Raw genomic sequence first — 19,022 nt, 5'->3', positions numbered from 1 at the left:
AAAGAAGGAAAGTATTTCATATATTGAAGAAAGAACAATTGGACATTATTTGCCTGCAAGAAACACATGTGACAAGGCTTCATCGGAAAGTGCTAATTAATAAAAGGTTAGGCCAAGAATTTATTTCTTCGGACAGAGTTAAGAAAAGAGGAGTAGTGATCTATGCAAAGGAGAGCCTGTCACCGAAATTTCTATTTAAAGATGAACAAGGCAGAATTTTGGCTATTGAAATTTATACACATGGAGAAAAATTTTTGATATTAGGAATCTATGCACCAAATGATGGAAAATCGGAATTTTTTAAGAAGCTGCATGAGACTTTACTGGACTATCTAGACTATAACAACATCATTATGTTGGGAGATATGAATGGGGTTGTCTCTGTAAATATGGATAAGTCGCAGAGTGCAAATATAACAAAAGAAGGCAGACTACCTAAAACTTTTTTTGAAATGACAGACAATATGGATTTGATTGATATATGGAGAGTCAAGAACCCCCTAGGAAAAGAAGGAACTTTCTTTTCTGAAGCTCATCAGTCATGGACACGAATCGACCAAATATGGATAACTAAAGGACTGGCACCTAAAACTAGAAAAGTGGAAATCTGCCTAAAAACTTGCTCCGACCATAATGCTTTGAAAATGGAATTGAGACTAAACATAACCGGATCCTTCCGATGGAAAATGAATGACACTTTATTCAGAGATCAGGAAATTGTGAAGAAGGCCCAAAAAACTTTAAAAGATTACTTTGAGATAAACTTAAACACTACGGTGGAAAAAAGAACAATCTGGGACGCAAGTAAAGCGGTGATGAGAGGGTTTCTAATACAACAAAACACTGTAAAGAAAAGACTCTGGAATGAAAAGAAGCAGAAGATACTGGAGAGAATAAGTGAGGGTGAAAGGAAATTAAGATCCAGGCCCAAGTCTAAGGAAGTGCTGAGAGAAGTGAAATTTTTCCAGGCCCAATACATGAAACTGATAAACCAAGAAGTGGAGTGGAAAATTAAACAAATGAGACAAAGATCTTTCGAGTCAGCAAACAAGTGTGGGAAACTGCTAGCATGGCAGTTGAAAAAAAGACAAAAACTAAATACAGTTACAAATCTAGAGATTGAAGGAAGAATGGTTCAGAAGCCTGAAGAAATTAGGAAATGTTTCCAGAGATATTTCAAAGATCTTTATGCACAAGGGCCGCAGAAAGAATCTGAGATAGATCAATTTATCAAAACTAACGGATTACAAAAAATTTCCCAGGAAATGAGAACAACCCTGAATGTTAAAGTTTCACAGCAGGAAATCGAGAGTGCCATACAGAACCTCCAATTAGGCAAATCTCCAGGCCCTGATGGACTTACCTCCAAATATTATAAGGTTTTGAAGGACTATTTGATACAACCCTTGATGGAGGTATGTAACCAGATCATGGAGGGTAAGAAGGCACCAGAAACGTGGAAAGAAGCTTTCATCACATTGATTCCTAAAACAGAAACTGAAAAGACTCAACTTAAGAACTACCGTCCCATCTCACTCCTAAATGTGGATTACAAAATTTTTGCAGATATTTTGGCAAATAGATTTAAAAAAGTACTGAACGAAGTGATTCACAAAGATCAAGCAGGCTTTCTCCCGGGTAGGCATTTGTTTGACAATACGAGAAACATTATTGACATTTTGGAACTCTTACAAACAAATATTAATACTAGAGCGGTGCTAATTTTTATTGATGCGGAGAAAGCCTTTGACAATATTTCTTGGATGTTCATGAAGAAAAATTTGGAAGGGATGGGAGTGGGACGGGGGTTTGAAAATGGTATAGAAGCAATATATTCAGATCAAAAAGCTAAATTGATAGTAAACAATGTGGTGACGGAGGAATTCAATATTGAAAAAGGGACACGACAAGGGTGCCCTCTATCCCCATTATTGTTTATCTCGGTCCTGGAGGTGCTTTTGAATATGATTAGAAGGGACCGGTCAGTTCGGGGCATTGAGGTTGGAGTGAAACAATACAAACTGAAAGCATTTGCAGATGATTTGGTATTAACATTACAGGAGCCAGTTTCTAGCACAAAAAGAGTTTTGGATTTAATTTCTGATTATGGTCGGGTGGCGGGATTTAAGTTGAACAAGCAAAAGACTAAGGTCTTAGCAAAGAACCTAACGTCTACAGAAGCAGATGAGTTTTTGAAAGAGACAGGATTAAATGTGGTTAAAAAGGTAAAATACCTAGGGGTGTACCTGACTTCTAAAAACTTGAATTTGTTTAAGGACAACTATGAGAAATGCTGGTCAGAAATCAAAAGGGATTTGGAAACTTGGACAAGACTAAAACTTTCCTTGTTAGGCCGAATAGCAGCTATAAAGATGAATGTTTTGCCGAAAATGTTATTCTTGTTTCAGACCCTGCAGATTGTGGACAAAGTGGTATGTTTTGGAAAGTGGCAGAAGGATATCTCTAAGTTCGTTTGGCAGGGCAAAAAGCCCCGAATTAAGTTTAAAATACTAACAGATGCGAAAGAAAGGGGGGGATTTGCCCTGCCAGACTTGAGGTTATATTATGAATCTACAGCCTTCTGCTAGATGAAAGATTGGTTTTTGTTAGAGAACACTGATGTCCTAGATCTGGAAGGGTTTGATAACGCTTTTGGGTGGCATGCGTATTTGTGGTACGACAAGGTTAAAGTTCATAAAATGTTCAAAAATCATATTGTTAGAAGAGCAATTTTTATGGTCTGGACAAAATATAAAGACTTATTGGAGAGCAAAACACCAAGGTGGCTTTCACCGGCAGAGGCCAAGGCACGTAAGAGACTTAACATGGAGGCCTACTGGCCAAAATATTGGGAATTAATTGAAAAAGATGGTGACAATTGGAAGCTGCAGAGTTTTGAAAATGTAAAAAGCAAGGTGCGAGACTGGTTGCATTATGCTCAAATTCGGGAAATTTTCAAAACAGATAAAAAGGTTGGGTTTCAGGTGGAAAAATCGAAATTAGAGACAGAATTGTTAGAACCTAAAGACAAATTACTTTCAAGAATGTATAACTTGCTGCTTAAATGGAATACACAGGATGAGACAGTCAAATCCGCCATGATAAAGTGGGCACAGGATATTGGACATAACATTATGTTTGAGGACTGGGAAAGGCTATGGACCACCGGATTGAAATTCACGGCATGTAGTGCCCTGAAAGAAAATATTATGAAAATGATATACCGGTGGTACATGACCCCAGTCAAGCTTGCTAAGATATATCACCTGTCTGATAATAAATGCTGGAAGTGTAAAGAGGCGGAAGGGACGTTCTTTCATCTCTGGTGGACATGTCCGAAAGTGAAGGCCTTTTGGGAAATGATCTATAATGAGTTAAAAAAGGTATTTAGATATACCTTGCCTAAGAAACCGGAGGCCTTCCTTCTGGGCATTGTAGACCAGAATGTGTTAAAGAAGGATAGAACTTTTTTTATGTATGCTACAACAGCAGCAAGAATTCTCATCGCAAAGTGTTGGAAGACACAAGATTTACCCACACTGGAGGAATGGCAGACGCAGTTGATGGACTATATGGAACTGGCGGAAATGACTGGCAGAATCCGAGACTTGGGAGAAGAAAAAATGGAAGAGGACTGGAAAAAATTTAAGGACTATTTACAAAAATATTATAAGCTGTATGAATGTTAAGAAAATGCACTTTTTAGGAAATATTAGCCCCAGCAATGGTAATTAGGTGAAATGAAAACTAAGGCACAAGAAAAGAGAGGTGAAATTAAGAAAAATCTTTATTGCATTATGTTTTAATCACAATATATAAGATCATGGTTACAATAACTTTGACTTTGGTAACATGAAATTGAAAGATACAATAAGTAATGAATTGAAAGATACAATAATGAACTGAAAGATACAATAAGTAATGAAATAAGATAATAAATAGCTGAAGACTTTGTATTATGAATATTGGGTTACAAATATATTGAAATGGGTAATATGACAAAATGAAAGATACAATAGGTGATGAAATAAGATAACAAAATGCTGAAGTTGGTATTATAAATAATGCAGATTCGGGAAGATGTGGGGAAGTCCAAAAGATTCTGTAAAAGAAATATGATTTATGAAACTTTTGTATTTTATTCTTTGTTCTTTTTTATTCTGTAAAACTAATAAAAATATTAAAAAAAAAAAAAGCTCCCTTGGAAAAGCAAAATAGGTGTGCAGGTGCCTTCTCTCTTTCTGCTTCTGCCGGGGAGAGGAGGTGATCCAGTGGACGGGAGGGGAGAAGTGATGAGAGGGGCTGGCACCCATGGCCTAAAAAGCTTGGATACCTCTGCCCTATCTAATCCCCAATTGCACTCTTGTTTAGGGACTGTGTTTTAGTTTCCAACCTCCTAGAATTCCTGATGGGTACCTCCCTTCCCATTATTTTTACATATATTTATTTTCTCCTTTTCTGTGCAATAGAGGAAAAACACAGGTTTCCTAATCCATGTTCTCTAACGCCAACTCTGCTCCTCCTGCTTGAGCTCACTCTTCTTAATGATAAATATCAGGAGCAGGACACTGGCTTTGTCAGAAAAGATCCCACTAGCACAGTGTTAATACCTAAGATCCAAATCTGAACATGCCTGTGCACAAATTAATGAATGAAATAACTCCTCATCGGAACTAGGCCTGGGCGATGTATCGATGTATCGCCTAGGACTGGTTTGAGGGCCAGAGCGTGATGGCACCCGGTGGTATACTGTGGGTGGGGATTGCCTGACTCCCTCCACCGCCATCACCCGGCACATGGAGGGAGGAACAAGCTGCATCAGCCCTGGCCCCACAAGGTGCCAGGGTGAAACCACCACCACTCCCGCTTTTCAACATCCTGATATGTCACTATATCACAATGTTTGGCTGGTGATACATTGCCCTATTCAGCACCTCTTCTAACGAAAATCCCTGTGGAACTCAACGTAGTGATACTTGCCATCAGAAGCTGGCTCTCACTTTGTTTGCTTTTTCTGTGGTTGGCATTAGGTGTATCATAGAGAACAGGAGAGAGGAAGCATAACTTCCTACTTCGGACATCATACATTCCCCCACTTCCCCAGTCTCTGAATATCAAATGAAACCACTGTTCACAGCGTATCAACAGCGTACCAACAGCATGGAAGAATCCCTTTTAATTCCAGCATCCCCAGTAGGGCAATACAAAGGCAAACCAAAATCCTATTTCTCCAGGCAAATGGTAAACAAAACAAGGAGGGGATGGGGGAAGGAAAGAAAGAAAGTTGACTGATGTTGCAGCCATGGAGTCTGCATTTAACCATAGTCTTCCTGTGGAAGGTGGGAGGAAGTAGCAGATGTTCAAATGAGGCTGTGCTAGTGGTTATGCAGGTTTCAGCTTGTCCCTCAGCTAAGTCAATGGAGTCTGATTTCTCTTCCTTCTGAAGCCAGATGAAAGTACCACAATAAAGAAATTGGAACTGTGTTGTTCCACTTCAGTTGCTATTGAACTCTAATGCCCATCAGACCCCAGCCTACATGGTTAAAGGTCTGAGGGGGTGGGAGTTGTACTCAAACAATATGGCCTGGCCACTGATGTGCCACCCCTGCTTTAAAAGAGCATTATTTTTTATTTCTGAGAGGAAAAGGGGGGCCATATGCATTTTTGACATGATGACAGAGATTCCACCAAGGGAATGGATTTCTGGAGGGTGGGAAGGAATATAATTGCCTTTGTTAATGCAAGCACATTTTCTCAAGTTCTTTCCTGTCCTATTTTATGTGTGAAAAGTTATATGCTAGGCTGACAGGATCTCCAAGGTTTTGAGCTGACAGGTTTCACAGATTCCAAAAAGTACGAACAGTGCTGACACTAGCTTTCCCTAGAGATGAAATCAAGAGCATGCCATGCTGTGGGCAACAACATTGCCTCTTTCAGGACACCACATAATGGGGTGACGGGCGGATGGAATAACTTTACAGGTGCAGAATAGCTTCTTGTATTATAAGGTTAGATTCACAAAATCAGAGGCCTGATTTGGGGAGCCCTGTTTGACAATAAGCGCTTTGCAGCTTTTCATATGATCTTGGTCTTTCTTTCTGACTTCCTCTAAGTCTAGATAGGCTGCATCCATTATTCCACATGGCTGGCAGGAACAGATACAGAACAAGCTTGTGTTTTTATAAATTTTTATTCTTACCTCATAAAGCCAGCCACAAAAAAAGAAATCCATAAAATGGGATCCAGTGTGGATGCGGGAAATTATAGGACAGTTAACTTAATGTCTATTCTGCAAAAACTGGTGCCTGCCGTCACAGGAAGCAGTGGCAGGCAAGGGAAAAAGAGACAGCGGTACGGCATACCGGGGCATACCGCCTAAAAAAAAGCACTGGGTGGAAGTATTGTTAAATATGAAATATATATTGACATAGTATACTTAGACTTTCAATGCATTTGCTCTAGATCTAGAAATGTCTTTTCTTGAAAACATGTTTGTTCTTGACTATGCTAATATTCTTTTTGTCCCTCCTTGGTATTCCAGACAATCCGCTGGCACATAAATTTGCAACCCTGGGCAAGTCCTACAGCGTCCCTGAATAACGAAGCCCACAGGCTCTTAAAATACATCAGCACTGCACAGGTTGGTTTTCATCTTGACAGTCATTTAGGAAATCACAGTTTATATAGATTTGTTCTCAGAAAAAAAAAATCTGTGGCATAATCATACGGCAAGTAGCATAATGGGTAAGGTATGACCATTCATTTTGTGATTTTACCATTTAACAGGCACTGCTTCAGATAAAAATAGTAGTCAAAACAAAAGCTCTAAAGTGGTGTTCTGATTCACAAAATCCATCATTACCCTGAAAACTAGGAAGCTTTGACGGGGACTTTATTGTTTGTGCATTTTATGGCACACCGTCTCTAAAACATTGAAGCACCTCCGAGTATTTATTTATTTTATTAAATATACTTCTATTCCACCGTTCCATCTATCGAGCTCTAGAATATGTAGCTTCACAATAACTCTGTGAAGTAGATTAGGCTAGTGACTGGACTAAGTTCACCCAATGAGTTTCATGGGTGATTCTTCCCCAGTCCAAGGCCAACATGTATCCACTCCCCAGTGTCCAAACTATTGGTTTTCAAGAAGAGAGCTGTGGGTGATATCCAACATTGTTCAGGTAGGCTTCAACTCTCCCCTGAATACCCCTGCATGCCCCCAAAATCTGTCCTGAAAGCTTGACCCTTTGGAGCAGATTTGGGAGGTGCAGGAGGGTTTCAGGGGGTAGAAGAAGGAAGTCCTTTTGCACAAGGGGAAATTTATTGAGTATTTGGGTGGACTTCATTGTATGCCTGAATAGAGTCCCTTCGAATTAAAAGTCGGATGTACCGTATTTTTCGCTCTATAACACGCACCTGACCATAACACGCACATCGTTTTTAGAGGAGGAAAACAAGGGAAAAAACATTCTGAATGAAACAGTGGATGTATCATTTTTGGGCTTCATGCTGTGGCCACAGACATGTGATCTGATGGTGAATTTGGGGTGACCCAATACAAAAATCCTGAGAATTCCTGTGGATCCATGCTTTGTAACCACGTTTTTGCACCATTGCAGCCCCAGGCAACAGTGGGTGCGTGATTTTTTTGGTGCAGGCTGTAGCCATGGACATGCTATGTGATCTGATGGTGAATTTGGGGTGACCCAATGCAAAGATCCTGAGAATCCCTGTGGATCCATGCTTTGTAACCATGTTTTTGCACCATTGCAGCCCCAGGCAACAGTGGGTGCGTGATTTGGGGGGGGGGGCAGGCTGTAGCCATGGACATGCTATGTGATCTGATGGTGAATTTGGGGTGACCCAATGCAAAGATCCTGAGGATCCATGTGGATCTATGCTTTGTAACCACATTTTAAGTGGGGAGTGAAGGAAAAACAAAGAAGGGACATGAGAGGGGTGTGCAGAGAAGCAGCTGGCTAAGAATGCAGGAGAGGGATTTAATGGGAGGGAGGAAAGAAAGGCAAAAGTTTCCCCCCACCCAAGCCAGCCATCTCTCTCTCTCTCTCTCTCCCTCCCTGCCTCCCTGCCTCCCTCCCTCCCCCTCTCTCTCTCCCTCCCCGTCTCTCTCCCTCCCCCTCCCCCCCTCTCTCCCTTCCCCCCTCTCTCTCCCTCTCCCCCAGCAGCACAGAGAGGAATTCCCCTCTGCTTGCCTGGAGGGGAGGGGCTTTCCCTGCTCTTTGTTCCGTTTCAGCAAACACAGCAACGAAACAGAGGGGGGTGGGCAGTAAGACCCTGAGGCAGAATGCAGGAAAGCAGCCACTTCCTCTTTTCAGGTTTCGCTTCTCCGTGCAGCGCCGCAATTTGATTTTTGCCTGATTTTTCGGCTCCAGGGACCACACATTCGCTCTATAACACGCACAGACATTTCCCCTTCCTTTTTAGGAGAAAAAATCTGTGTGTTATAGAGGGAAAAATACGGTACCACTTCTCTATCCAGGTAACCAGTATTGTGCTATATGACATCAAATCCCCTTGGTGGGGAAAAATGTATTCTTGGATCTCAGAAGTTTAGTACAATCTCCTGGATTGCATTCCATTTCATGCAAATTTCAGAACAAATGAAGACTTTCTCACAGATGGCAGCTGTAGACCCCTCCTAACCTCTTGTTATATGACTCTGGTTAATCTTCATCTTTATGAAATTCTGTTCATTTGGTATAGCTCTTCCACAATAACTTAAGCAAAGGATCTAAACCACAAGGGTGTTGGGGGTTTTTGCTCCCAAAAACTGTAGCCCAAAGGTAAAGTTCAAAAAATTGTACTGGTTTCATTTTCTTTTCTTTTTAAACAAAAATAATTCTGTTTCATCTTGTTTATGGGCAGATAAATACATCCATTTTAACAAATAAACAAAAATACTTTTGAAGTAGTCTATGGACTGCCTCTTTCTTCCTTAACATTTTAAGCTGTTTAGAGCAGCTCCATGAGGCAAAAAATATATATTTTTAAGTTGCTCCCAGGAATTGACCATACATCAAAATGTGCAGTCTCTTCTCGGGGAATTGAATGAAGAAAAAGATGGCAACTCCCACAGGTACATGGGGCAGCCATCCTTTTCGCCATACAATTCCCCATTGAACATTATGATGTCTTTGAACAATGTTTCAACAGAGAATTTTTACTGCATGCAGTTGCTCTAAACAGCTTAAAACATTTAAAGGAAGAAAGAGGCAGCCCTCGACTGTCTTGTAAGTGCAGGACCCATGTGTGGGTTGGTTTGTTGACTATGTGACTTAATCCGCAGAACTACATTCTGATATGTGCACAGGACCTGGGGTGGAGGGCGAAAGGTTCACCCTCAAATGTAGAGTGAACTGGAATCCTCCCTAAAGCTAGCATCAGTTGTCAATATTAGTTCCAGATCAGCGTTCAAAACGCCCATTGTTCCAGGCGTGTTTTGCGACAAGGAATTTCATTAGCACCATCAGTTTCGGAGGTCTGACCACAGTGCTGCGCCTAAGATTTCAGATTAAAACTGCAGAGTGGAAGCAAAGGAGGACCTTTTTCTGCTTCCCCACTTCCAGCTACTCTCTGAAGACTGGAGAAGAGACCCTCTTAAGAATATTAGGGGGGTGGTTAGGGGAAGCATAGCTTTATTTTTTGCAGTCTTCAGATGAAGACTAGACCATGTGAAAAATGAACATAATATTTTAACTGCGGTTCATTCATTTCCAGCTTTGTATTCTTGTTATTAAAAAAAGTGCGCTTAGACCGTCCATTGTTGTGCCCATAACCTAGGTTTAAGGTGCCATTTAACTCCTAGCTTTCATATCACAGTTTCTAACACTCTTCCAGATTCCTGTTAAAAGAGAGAATATGTTCTGACTTTTATAACTCTCCTTCACTGAAGAGGAATAGTGAAGGGTATTTACCACTCCTGCAAGGTGAATATTTCAGGTCAGCTTCCCAGATTGCAATTTTCATTAACAGAAGTGCTCATGCAAATCACTTCTGTGAGCAGAGCAGAATCACAGTGTGAGAAGATATTTCAGTATCTGCTGTAACACATGAGTCAAAAGCACGTAGAATTGTGCATGAACCTTGCATTATTACAGTTTGACATCATGATCCTGTGCAAGTTTACACAGTAGTAAGCCTCACTGAGTTCAGGGGGACTCCCTTCCAAGTGTACCTTGTCTCTGTCACCCAAATGACTTGTGGGACCACATATTGGAAGTGTACATCTAATGTGCATCTGAATGGTAGTCTGAAAGCCATTTTCCTAACTCCCCCCCCCAGTACTATTGCTTTGTCTCTAGGAAGAGCAATGAATGTTACATGATGGATGTACATTCCCTTGAGAAAACATTTCCCCATGAAATGCTCCCAAGCATAAAGACAATGACTTTGTCTTAGGCATGTGCTACTCAACCTGTCAAAGGACAGCTTTGTTTTTTAAGTGAATGCTTACAAACTGGTGTGCACTTCATGGTGAGAAATCTCTGAAACTGCAACATGCATGTCGTTTATGCTGCATTGCACCCTGACTCTTTTTTGCAGTGCCCTTTTTCTGTGGTTTGACTGGGCATTGCTTTTATGCCTTTATGGAACTATTTGCCCTGTGCTGAGGTTCTAAGCTACAGAATTCTTACAGCAGAGACCTGGCTTACCTGAGGATCCTTTCAGTAGTCAAGGCCTTGAATACCTGAAGTGACGTGTGATACCAAACCGTTCCATATTATCTTTACCCTGGTTTTTTTGGGGGGGGGGGTTGAGATATTAAATACTTGTTTAATACTTTGTTTCCTGCATTTGTTGTCTATGTAGGAAAACCTTCCTGTTAGGAAAAGTATGCAATGGTGATATAACTGCCGTTGCCACCTTGGGGACTGAGGATAAACCTGAGTTGGAAAGAGACCATTTCCCTCCACTCATAACCTGAAAAGTGCAGACTTCTTCCAGCACTAGTATTGTTCTCCATGCCAGGAAAAAAAACCACACACATAAAAAGTGGCACCCAGATGAAACAAAACAGAAACACATCCTGCATTTGAAAATCAAATAACTGCATTTGAAAGGAGAGCAATGAAACAACACCTGTGAGGTCTGAAGGTGTGGAAATGCAACCTAGCTTTTGACTAGAGCGACGGAGTGAAGTAGCTTCACTGCGCAGCAAGCCCGCCCTTTGCCGCACTCAAGGATGTAATAAAATGTGGCAGAATCTGCTAGGCTTCACTAGCTGGGTCAAAACCTACAAGCGCATCAATTTGTAGAGAATTTATAGTTGCTGGCATAGCAATCAAGACTTTTAAGTTTGGGGAATGAATGCCTCAACTCCTCCAGGCAGGCATAAATTAAAATGGAGAAGCAAGAGGAATCCGCATTCTCTTTTTGCCAGATGCTGCAGAATTCCCACCTAACAATGAAGCGTTCTGCAGTTTTATTTCATGGTTTCAGCAAGCTATCTTTTCTCTCTTACTATCATTCTGGTGGGCTCTTTTAATGCCTTTATTCATGACTGCTTTTAGTGAGGATATAATATGGGTATGGGGCTCTTACATAACCATTAAGCCCCTCCAATGGATCCAGATCTCCCTCTGCGAAGACTCTGGCTCCCTCCTGGGCTCAGTCATGTTTTTGGGGTCCCAATGCCTATAGCTCTGATTCCCTGAGCTCCTCCCATTCCACCTCAGAATCTGACCAACACCTCCATGGGACTCATGACATCTACAAGGACTATTACCATTTCAACGGCTTGCTATGATCAGGAACCAGTTCACTCGTTGTGCTGGTGAACATTGCTGGGAGATCAAGGAAGGTAGAGGAATTCTTGTTCTTACCAGAGATTAGCAGGCAGTGCTAGAGAAAGGGACACTTCTGTCAGCCTCATGCAAGCATATGGTTGCTGATTAGCTGGCATCAGCATCCCAATGGGGTTTGAGGCAAGGCAAACTAGTTAGCAATCACATGCTTTCATGGTGCTGGCTGTGGCACCCCCTGATTCCGCCCCAGCACCCAATAGTTTCTTATAAAGATTGAAATTGCCCTGCTAAAATACCCACCAGTTCCTTCATCAGTGACCCCTAGCAATGTTAACAGAACTCTTACTAATTTTACTTCAGTTTAATGTGTTGCACAATTAAGCAGTCTCCCACTCCCATATTTAAAACAAGTGCTTACTACATTTATGGGAGGGTAGAGGAAGGAAAGTCAGATCCTTACAATAAAAATCATAAAAATCTTGTGGGAATGAAGAACGGAGGAGTGAGAATAACCACAGCAGCATCCAACCCTTCCAGTGTTAATTCTCCCAATATAACACATTCATAAAGTTTAATATTCATTAATCATGTTTGTTCAGTTTGCTCATTAGGAAGGATTAGTTAGCATCTGCTTTAGTCAAGGCAGACTCCTGATTTTCATTTTTGCTTCTTTAATTCAACTTCCATTTGCATGGGTAGGATTTTTATAGATTTTTTTTCCAGTCTTGGAAAGTCTGAAGGGATTTTCGTATAAGCAAGACGGTCCGTGTTCTGTGTCAGGATAAATGCATCAGTCTCTTTCCTCCCTGTGATCGTGCCATCCCATTTCTGTGCTAATCTGTAACTTTAAAGAGAAAATAATATGAAAATTTGCATTTAAATATATATTTAAAATTTTAATATGTTTTAATCTCATTTGTAAACATTTTTATCCTAAAATATGCTTTTTTAGGATACATTTTTTGAGTCAAGGACTGCATACACACACCATACATTTAAAGCATATTTCCTGTACTCAAATGAATCCTAGGAACTCTAGTTTACCCCTCATAGAGTTCCAGTTACCAGCACCCTTAACAAACTACATACAGTTCCCGATGCTTTGGGCAACCAAGCAGTTTGTTATGGTAGCAGGCCAAGAAAATTGAGTGCAAAGATAAAAGATACTGTACATTACAGCAGTTAAAGACAAGTACATATAAATAAATTTTTATCCCAGGAATCCAACAATATCCACCCCTCAGCCTGCATCAATATCAGATAAAAAGCCCTGGCAACCTTCTCTGTGCTACAGGAGGGCACAGTTGTGTGGGAAGTAATGTGGTTTAAATGTATGGTGTTTACACAGCCAAGAATAATAACACAAAAGTCAGAGGGGTACGAAATCCAAAAGACAACTCAGTTTCAAACTGCACAGTTGTACAGGATTGTATCAATTAGCATTGGAATCAAATTCTTCAAGAACCTTCATAGTTCTATGTGTCCCCTCCCATTAGAAAATTTCTAGTCCTTAGAGAGTGGTTTGAGAGAGGCCTTTCTATCTCAGTGTTGCTTCCAGTCACTGATCAAACAGGCTTTGCAGATTTTAATAGAATGCAAAATCCCACAAATCCTGTTTGCTGAATAGGTTTTGCAGGTTTTTGTGATATATTAAGAAGTGGTGAAAGTGGAACTATCACTCTTTCAAACTTCTTCCATTTCTTTGCAGAAACGGCCTCTAGCATCCTGGCTTGTGAAATCTCAAAGCCAACCAGGAGCGGCTGAGCAGGACTTTTATTTATTGGGGTGTTATAATTCTGTCCCCTGAATACGCTTCCTGTTTCTCTTCAGGAACAGCCTAGGCACTCCAAACAGAAATATATAAATTAAATGAAAATGGCATATAAATACATTGAAATAAATAAAATAAGTGAAAGCCGTTATGGTAGGAAATCAAGTGTGTGTGTGTGTGTGTGTGTGTGTGTAGAATTTATTCAGATTGCAGAATCTGGAGTATTATGGTACAGAGCTTGGATCTTTGGACTACAGAGTATGAGCAACCTTGCCTTGTGGAACCTTGTGGAATTCTGAGGCAAGATTTCTTTTGCTTCTCATGTGTGCATAGCTGGGCAATTGTTAGTTTGACTCCTTCTGTAGCAAATAATCCTGTTGTGAGTTCTAGACGGGATTATTACAGTGCATTCTTACTTTATATAGAATGTGTTCAGCAAAGAGCTGAACATATAATTAATTCTCATTTTCTCCAGTGGGATTTATTTAAGCACATCCACTGAAAAAGAATGAATGGATTTAAACATATGGGTATTCAAATGAGCAGGGATTTAAGCCCCACGGGAGGGGAGGGAGGCGGGTGGGAGAGAGAGATATTTTTTTTTATTAGAGCCTTTATATTGACTGTTGCTTCGCATGCCTGTAGGACAACCTCCATTTAAGAAAATCATATTATTTTACCATATATATAGCCTCTCTTTCAAAGTGACTTTCTTTACTACACACAAAAACAAATGCAACCACGGAAAATGTGATGATATCAAAACTAACAGCGGGGGTGGGGGGGAAGAGCCTATAAAAGAGCAGGAAAATGTTTTTATATCACGGGCTGAATTCATTAAAAGGCCTAGGAAATGGAAAAGGAGTTCAGCAGGCACCAAAGAGATAACAAAGCAAGCAAGCATTAAGCAATGCCCATCACCAGGAGCATGTGCTTTGCTGAGGGGTTACTACTGAGAAGGCCAAACACACACACACACACACACACACACACACACACACACACACACACTGAAGAGCAGCCTGTGCTGCTGCTGCTGCTCCTTTGACACTGTATAACACATCCTGTTTGATCACCCCAATGTTTTACTTGGAGAAAGGTGGCTAGTGACCTTCCTCACAGCGAGCCACCAGGAGACAGAATGGCTGCAGCATCAGGACGGGGGGGCGGGGGAGAGAGTAGAAAAAGCAACAGTGAGCAGCATCTGTACTGCTGCACCATGAGGAATTTGAAGCAAGGGCGGGGGGAGCTGGGCAGCATTTGCTGGTCCACCTCAGGTGGCAATATTCTCAGGCTGGCCCTTCCAGTCCCAAGTTGTGTAGGACTTTCAAATCAGCACCAACACTAGGGAAGGTGGTGCCATCAGGGCGCCAAAAAAATTCAATGAGAAATCCAGGCCCCCTCAGTATTCCTTGGTGACTGTGCGTGCGCAAGTTACGTCTCCACGTTGTGTGGCATGCACGAGTGACTTCAGCATGTTGCAGAGTGTGTGAACCCCCGAAATTGTATCGGTGTGGGTACGCAAAAACCCACAGAACGGCGTGTTCAGTGGGGCAGGGATTGTTACATCTGGCAAGCTGAAATGCTTGTGCATTTTGTTCATAATGGCACAACATTGAGTTCCACCCCAATATTTGTTCCTGGAAATGGACTGGGAGATGGTGTAGCTATTTAAGCACTGGTGTGATACGATCTCAGCACTCAGTCTCTGTTAATTGGGACTCACTGTGGTTTCCACACAGTTTTTGAAGGCAGCCCCCACATACAGTAATCTAAGTTGGAAGCTGGTACAACATCGTCCCCGTGGCCAGGCTGTGTCCATTCAAAAGGGGTTGTACCCATTGGAGCAGCCTCAGCTGGTGAGAGGCTCCCTGTGCCAAAGAGGCCCCTTGATGTTCTAGTGGGGAGGCTAGATCCCAATAGATACAGATTTCAGACCTGTAGGGCAAGTAACCTAAAGTTAAGAGTGGGAGATAGGTCGTTACTATTATTTAAATAATGTCAAATGCGGAATCCAATCCAAGGCTTGAAGGATAAAATAAATGGTCTTTTGTAGTCCAGGGAGCTGTTTTTGGTGAAATGCATCTGGCACATAATATTCACTGGAATTCAATTATTTGCCTTTTAATGTTTGCCTTGCTCTTCTCACCGTCTGACTTCTTTCGATCTGGCACATCCTTCTTTTAGCAAAGCAAACAAACAAGAGATAAGCAAACAATAAATTAAGCCTGGCTGCCTTTCCCTCACCCCACTTTGTCAGTCACATAACTGTTGAACAATTTCCTGTAAGACATTCCCTCATCCTCCCTTCTCCCTGCTCAAACAAAATGTGAGATGTGTAGAAAGATTGTAACTCAGAATGAAATCGACATTTGTTATTTTAACAGATTTCATGTGATCATATGAGCATGAACAACCTGCCAGGAAACCCCAACAGCTCACGGAGGCCATGGTCAATATGCTTGGATGACCGATTCAGTTTAGTTCATCAAATCAAAAGAAAGCAGTGCCGTCTATATTCACTGGGGTAAGTCTCCCTTTTGAGTGGGGGGAACCATTTATGTTATTCATTATTAATTAACATTCTTAAGGGGCCCTTTTCAGAGAGATCCAAGTTGACTTACAGAAATATAAGGTATCCAAAATTTAAAACAAAGCAACAGAAGCAACAATTCATTTAGTGCTAAAACCACCCCAGCTCCATTACAAAATAACAAAAACAACACTGGTGCAAAAGCAGTGTTTAAAACAGCCCATCACATAGCACCATGAAAAAATTAACTTGTTGCTGAAAAGATAGCAGTGTCAGTGCCAGGCAGGTGTCACTGGGGAGAGCATTCCATAAGTGGGGAGCCACAACCAAAAAGCCCCTGCTCCCTTGTTGCTACCCTCTGAACCTCTCTTGGAGGTGGCATACAGAGGAGGGCCTCAGGTGCTGATCTTCAAGCACAGGTAGATGCATGATGGGGGAAATTCAAATGAAGTAATCATGAATGGCATGCTCTTCACACAATCTGCTAGACTATCTTATGCTTTTCTTGTTCCAGGATATATGTGTTTTTTTCTTTAAAAAAAACCAACACCATTGCAATATTAATTGGAAGAATGTGGGCTAAAGTGGCCGACTTTTTCAAAAAATAAAAAAGTCATGCAAATGTGTATTCAGAGGTATTTGCACCACTCAAGCACAGACTGGTGCATATCCATTTTGCAACAAGACGCCTATGGATATAGGCAATTCAATTGACACTGTGTACTTTCAAAAAGCTTTTGATGGTTGATAGGGAACCACAAACGGGGAGAGGCTGTTGCACTCATGTCCTGCTTAGGGGCTTTCCATAGGCATTTGGTTGGGCACTGTGAGAATAGGATGCTGGACTAGGTAGGCCTTTACTCTGAGCCAACAGGTCTATTCTTACCTCCTTATGATTTCACATAGATTATGTAGAAATAATTCAATTGAGTCAGTTTTAAATTTCATGTTGAATTTTGTCACCTTACTTCAAAGAACATTATTGCCTCTCTATCTATCTTCCATTAAGAATGCCTTCTGCTAACCTAAGAAAAGCAAGCGCACAGTGAAACCTTTGAAAAAAATGTTTTGCTGCATAAATAAAATATTTAAAAAATGGAAACTAAACCAGTCCCTTCTGCTGGAATATATAAGCACTGAAGATTTTCCCCTAAAGCACAGAATGAAAATAAGAAACAAACTCTAGTAACGTTCAAATAAATTAAGTGTGCATGCGTGTGTTTGCAATTCTTGAGGAATTACATAGCAATCAATTCTAATTCCTTGTGACTCCAATCCAATTACAATCTTTCAGTAACATTGGCACTTAATTCTGCTCTTTGGTGTATGATTGCACAGAGAAGCAATCTTGTTCAGAATGAGACAAAATCTCCTTGAAATACACTTCTTATCTAATGAATTTCTATTTATGAAAGAGGAAATGAAGACCAGCTGGTTTCTTCCCAGAGGATGACTAGAGAGAGAACAAATGTTTTTGAGTATATAAAGGACAGCCCTATGAAAAATACGTATTGCATGAAACATTGAGAGGAATGAAGTTATTGTCTGTGCATTTGTGAGATGAAAAGCAGAAGCATTTCATATGAACATGATGGAGCAGAGCTCAAATCCTCTGGAGGCTGCCCATTTTAGATTATTTTCTTGCTACTCCATCCATTGGGAGGCACATGACACTCTGTCGTGTACAGAGGGCAATGTTACTGGCTGGCTGGGATATGGCAAAATGCATCAATGAATTTGAATGATCATTTTTAAATTGGCTTAGTATAGAAAGCACTGTTTGAATTTATTAAAGAGATTAATGCTCTATCTGAAAGTGTGTTGTTGTTTTTTAAAAAAAACCCACAGACTCACAAAAGATTTTACCAGGTTTCAGCATTCTGAAGTGTTTAACTATGCACACAATAGTTAAGCATTTTTAAATTGACAGTCAGCAATGAATGTAAGACAGCTTTCATTTTACATTTTCCTCTAGCTACTGAACACTCATGAGGCTGGATCCAGACTAAGGCTACAATCCTAACCCCACTTTCTGGGAAGTAAGCTCCATTGAATTCAACAAGACTTACTTCTGAGTAGACATGGTTAGAATTGTGCTGTTAGCTGCATGTAATCCCCATTATGACTTGACTTAAACTCCATTGATTTCAGAGGAAGCTAGGTGTAACTAATGAACACTAGGTGGAAACAGGATGCTCAGCTTTTCTTCTAGGTTCCCATCTGCCTCCATTTCCAGAAATCAGAGCAGCATGAAAATCTGTGTGTAGCCCACAGAAGAGCATTGTGTATGACCTTAAGCCATACAACATTTCTTATGTTATCATGATATGTAGAGACTTGCCAACATGCAGTAGTCAGTCACAGTTCAGCTTATGTGTGGAGGGCCCTGTGGTTTATAATGTGCTTAACACTATTGATTTATGCTAAAGGAAATGTAGCCATGGGTCTTTGGTGCCATCTCCTGTTCCCTATTTTCCCACCTGAAATTGCCCCAGTTACTACTGGTTCCAAAGGTGCTTCTTTACTACAAACTGTTCTGAGGCCCAGTGGGGTGGGGTGAGTGTGGAGTTAATGAGCAACTGGTTTTTAGACCTCAGTCTGAACTGGGAGTGTGAAACCAGATGGGGGCCCCACATCTACTTTCCCTTCAAAATAAAGGAAGCAGCACTAAGCATGCTCTTTAAAAAATTGTGATTAATATAATGTGACGTTTAGCCCTGAGAATGCCCTGAGTTTAATTCATCTTGCAGTGTTTGGACAAACTCCTACATGCACCTTCACCCCTTGATAGCAGGAGCATTAACTGGTGACAAGCATGTGCCAACATGCCATTAACACTTGACATGTTACAGATTTGTTTCACCACATACAAAATGGCTTTCAACTGAGTAAGTTGACAAGTTTAGCTGACAGCCATTGAACGAAGTTACATCATGCAATGCACATGCAC

The 19,022-nt window shown here is 41.0% G+C and overlaps 1 protein-coding gene across 1 annotated transcript in view; it reads left to right on the top strand.

Annotated features, from left to right (window-relative positions):
• Positions 1-19,022, top strand: part of METTL24 (methyltransferase like 24) — an 80,311-nt gene that overhangs the window by 27,882 nt on the left and 33,407 nt on the right. Inside the window, exons 2-3 of the mRNA XM_081857327.1 lie at positions 6,542-6,640; positions 15,927-16,066. Of these exons, the coding sequence (XP_081713453.1) occupies positions 6,542-6,640; positions 15,927-16,066 (239 nt within the window). The remainder of the gene's footprint in view (positions 1-6,541; positions 6,641-15,926; positions 16,067-19,022) is intronic.

The sequence above is a fragment of the Podarcis erhardii genome (assembly GCF_964252035.2).
Source record: "Podarcis erhardii genome assembly, chromosome: 3".
Lineage (NCBI taxonomy): Eukaryota > Metazoa > Chordata > Lepidosauria > Squamata > Lacertidae > Podarcis > Podarcis erhardii.
This window is presented reverse-complemented; position numbering and strand designations above follow the sequence as displayed.